This window comes from Equus asinus, chromosome 8, assembly GCF_041296235.1.
Source record: "Equus asinus isolate D_3611 breed Donkey chromosome 8, EquAss-T2T_v2, whole genome shotgun sequence".
Classification (NCBI taxonomy): domain Eukaryota; kingdom Metazoa; phylum Chordata; class Mammalia; order Perissodactyla; family Equidae; genus Equus; species Equus asinus.
This window is the reverse complement of record NC_091797.1, coordinates 18,832,750-18,837,305: the sequence shown is the minus strand read 5'-3', so window position 1 is coordinate 18,837,305 and position 4,556 is coordinate 18,832,750. Positions and strand designations below refer to the sequence as shown.

Below are 4,556 nucleotides of genomic sequence, written 5' to 3'. Positions count from 1 at the left end.
CAGACCATACCTCCATTGTCGAATTGGACACCCTGAAATGGCGTGCCGTAGACAGGGATGAAACGTTGCCCAGAATCGACACCACCGAAGCCAGATTCCCAGCCGTGGTTGATTGGCTTTGCTGAATGACAACTGAAAGACTTCGCACCACGGATGACACGGCTGCCTCAGTGGCATTGTCTGCGATCACACTGAAATTCTAGAAATAAAGATGGTTACATTCCAAAAATCAATAAAATGCTTATGTTTCATCAAATTTCTTGACCACATATCACTAACATTTGTATGGTGCTGTATAACGTAGGATAATTACATAGCAATGATAACAACAATGGCTGTTATTGAGTGCTTTCTACACTCCAGACACTGTGCTAAATGCTTTACCAGGGATTTGCTGAGTTAATCCTTTCATCACCCCTTGAGGGAGGTGCCATTAGTATTTTTATTTTATAATTAAGGAAACTGAAACTTGAAGAGACTTATTAAAAGGTATTTGCATATGAATTATTGTCCTAATTTTACGGTTCCTGATGTTCAGGGAGATTCTGTGACTCTCCAAACAGTCCCCAGCTAGGAAGTGGTAAGGTAGGGTCTACTGGCACTAAATCCTATGCTGTATACACTATACTATGCTGAGAAATCCTTGTCAGATGGGCAGTAGAGGGACACGCGTGGAGATGTGACTACACTTGTCACTGGATTTGGAATTTTAGTTTTTCCTTGAGGCTCCCATCTGCATCCACTACACTGAGCTGTCTTGGAAGGCACCAAAGGGCTATTCCCTTCCATTCAAAACAAGTCAGCCCAGGAGCCCAGATCCCACCGGTTTTTCTTTTCGCTCTTCTCAGCGGACAGTGCAGTTCTCTGCCTGGGGCACCTGAGATCTGCCTGCCCTCACACCCTGGGGTGGACTAGTCCCAGCTGTGGTCCACGTCCAGAACTGAGGCAAAGAAGGCAAGAGCGAGGAGGCACCAGGAACCATCTGATCCAATCTCCCTCCTCCGTGTACAGATAAGGAAACTCAGGTCCAGAAAGGGAGAAGTAAACACTCTACAGTCCCTTGATAAACACCATTCTGGGGTTCTTTACTGCAACAGCGGGTCTCTGGCTGGGACAGAAGTTCTGCTCAATATGGGGAGCTATTTGCAGAACAGTATCTGTGATCGGGTCTTGGAGTCCCTCTTTCCCATGACTCAAGTCCTAATTCCTCACCATTTGCTTCCATCTTTCTATCTACCTTGTCTTAAATCCTTGAACCTTCCTAAAAGAGCATCATGTGGAGGTTACAGCACAGGACTGAGAATCAGGTGGCCATGTTTCCAGTTCAACACTATTGCTACCAAAGGGACCATTAGCCCCTTAGTCTTTCATTTCCTGATCCTTGAAAGACGTTGGTAAACCAGATGACCCTTACGGTCCATTGCAATTCTATCATTCTATATGGCTCACCTCTGCCCGACCCACTCCCTGCCCTGAATTCCGACGTGTGTACATCCTCACTCGTACTAAGCCTACAGCTTCTGACCCATGCCTTTCACTTAGATCTTTGATTCCCAGGCTTTCTGGACTTCGGAGGCCAGCTGACTTGCTGTTCTACCATCTATCATAGATGATTCAGCATTGATTCACTCTTCTGCAGCACCCCTCCCCACCAAAACCATCAACTCTGACATTTTCTGACCTTCTCAACTGCCACCTAGACTCTGATACTCATGCCCACACTCCCTGGGTTGATCAGTGTCTGATGTTACCCTCACATTCTGGCACTCAACAATGAAACAAATTGATAAATTTTATCCCCCACCTAACCGTGCTCACTGGGAGATGCCCACTGTGAAACTCAAAACCAGGGCGAGTCTGCAAGGAGGAAATGCTTTACCTTCTTCAGTTCTTCCAGCTGAGAGAGCACACAGGTCTCCCTGAGGACCTGCCACCCAGAGGGCTGGCACCTGGCAGTGACGCTGCCAGTGTAGCCGCTGCTACAGGGAAGAGTGTACTCATCATTCATAGACCCAAATCCAAAGCCAATGCTGTTACACTGGACTGGAAAAGAATGGAAAAAGAGGGAAAATGCCTCTGAATATCCTGGCACTCTATGTAAACTATATAGCAGTGCTTTAGAAATCATAAGTTCAGAGACAAAACCCAGGCAAAATTCAGGAGGAGAAGTTTGTCTCTGATGCCCAGCTTCATTCACATCAGCACATCTTTCTCCTTCCTGATGCCCTCCCCTCCCTAAGGCTGACTCCTCTCCCTCCAGGTGTCTGATCTGTGCCAACAATCTCATTTTCAGTGGACTATCAACTACTATTTGGTGCCAATAAGGTAGAGTAGGATAACCACCAGGAAATATTTTCACTCTTTAAGGGAATGCTAGAAAACCAGACAACCTTCAAGACACTATGGAACAAAGAAGTAATGACATGGTTAAAAGATGGGCAGTTGCCATCAGAGGTGACATATCCTACTTCGTACCCCTTTAAAGGTTTCTCACGCTGTGACCAGCCTCTAGCAACTCTTGCAGCTGGCCCTTAATAACATATTCTACCATGACTGGGACTGAGAGACAGAAACCTTGAATGGAAGATCCGCAGGGCTCTGATTTTTGTTTGTTTACCCCATTGCTGCGTCCCAAGTGCCCAGACACTTGGGACACTTAGTCAGTGTTTGTGGAATAAATGGTGTTGAAAGTGGCACAAATTTTGGTGGGAGAGGTTTAAGAGTGAATGTAAAGAAGTGAAAGAAAAGTAAAAATATCTGATCGGGGGGTGTGTGTGTGGACGACCTCAATGTATGCATTCCTCCCTGGATTCTTCGGACTACGATTTAGGAAGACTCTCAGCCCCAGCGACGTTTCAGCACGTACACACGTGCATTCCCGTCACAGCCTGCACTGAAACCAGTCTTCTGTGACGTTCACAGTGGAGATCAGGTCACCGATTAGCAAGGGTCCAAACTAGTTGGCTGAAAGTGAATCTCACCATGAACAGCTGCCTGTTTCTCCTGAAAGTCAGTCTTAGAATAATTCTGTATCAGAAACTTCTCCGATCTACTTCCTGAAGACGCAAACGGGCTACTAATTAAAGGACTCTCTTAACCTAAGCCGAGGATGGAAGTCCAGTATTACCTTTTCCAAAAACTCTGAAAGAGTCGTCTTCTAGTGGAAACAGCTGGTGGAGGCCTGCCTTAGCCTCCTCAGCCACCTGCTCAATGGCTGACAGCAGCTCAGCCGTGCTGCTGGAGCCAACCACCTCATACCCAGCAAGGATGCTTCCATCCCTGTCGTGATTATGTGGAAAGAAAAATGAGATTCATTAATTTAATCACTCAGGGCCTACTCTACGTGTGCATGGCATTAGATCCCTGGGAATAAATCAAACAGGTTTGGTCACTGCCTTCACGGAATATACATTCTAGTGGAGAAGGCAAGGCAAATATGAAACAAGTAACCACTATATATAAGTAATTTCATATATATATAATTATTATATATAATTACATAATTAAGTATATATCATTATATTTAATAATATATACATATACATTATTATATATACACATTATATTTAATAATGATATGTAATAATATATACATATATAAAATTATTACATGTAATAATAATATATAATTTTATATATATAAATTTTGTAAGTGTTACAACAGACAGGTACAGTAATAAGAATAACAGGTCAAGACGAGGCCTGCTTTAAATAAAGCTGATCAGGAAAGGCTTCTCTGTGCAGTCTTTGAAGCTGAGGCCTAAAAGATGAGAAGAAGAGGCCAGTGAAGCAAAGAACACTGGTGTAGCATGCCAGCACATGTGAAGGTCCTGAGGCAGGAAAACATCTATGAGTTTGACAGATTTAAAGACTAACATGATTAAAGTTCAAAGAGCAAGAGAGAGATAGGCAAGAGATGACATAAGAGAAGCAGCCAGGAGCCAGATCATATAGCGCCTTAGAGTTCGAATTTTACTTTTTATTAAAAGGTTTTAGGGGCCGGCCCTGTGGTCGAGTGGTTAAGTTTGTGTACTCCCCTTCAGTGGCCCAGGGTTTTGCTGGTTCGGACACTGGGCACGGACCTAGCACCGCTCATCAGGCCATGCTGACGCGGCATCCCACATAGCACAACTAGAAGGACCTACAACTAGAATATACAACTATGTACTGGGGAACTTTGGGGAGAAGAAGGAAAAAGAAAAAGATTAGCAATAGATGTTAGCTCAGGGCCAATCTTTAAGAAAAAAAGGTTTTTTTCTTTATTGAAAGGTAATGGCATGATCAGATTTATTTTTTAAGATCATCACTCTGTCTGTGGTGTAGAAAATAGACTGAAGGGAGATAAGGAGGGAAGCAGGAAGACTAGTTAGGAAAGAGGTGGTGGTGGCTTGAATTAGTTGGGTAGCAGTGCCTGTGGGGGGAAGCGGTCAGATCCAGGTTGCATTTGAAGACTGGCCATAGGACACGCTAATGGAGCAGACTTCCAGTGTGGGAGAAAGAACCAGTCAAGAGTGACTGCAAGGAATGGAAAACAAACCAATGTATTCGGACAACAT

At 44.2% G+C, this 4,556-nt stretch overlaps 1 protein-coding gene across 3 annotated transcripts in view; it reads right to left on the bottom strand.

The window, feature by feature from the left end:
* ADGRF1 (adhesion G protein-coupled receptor F1) overlaps positions 1-4,556 on the bottom strand; it is a 42,611-nt gene that overhangs the window by 15,829 nt on the left and 22,226 nt on the right. For all 3 annotated transcript variants that reach the window (XM_070514805.1, XM_044776818.2, XM_070514806.1), the window contains 3 exons: positions 3,128-3,279; positions 1,880-2,043; positions 11-199 (listed from right to left, as the gene is read on the bottom strand). In XM_070514805.1, coding sequence (XP_070370906.1) covers positions 11-199; positions 1,880-2,043; positions 3,128-3,279 — 505 coding nt within the window. The remainder of the gene's footprint in view (positions 1-10; positions 200-1,879; positions 2,044-3,127; positions 3,280-4,556) is intronic.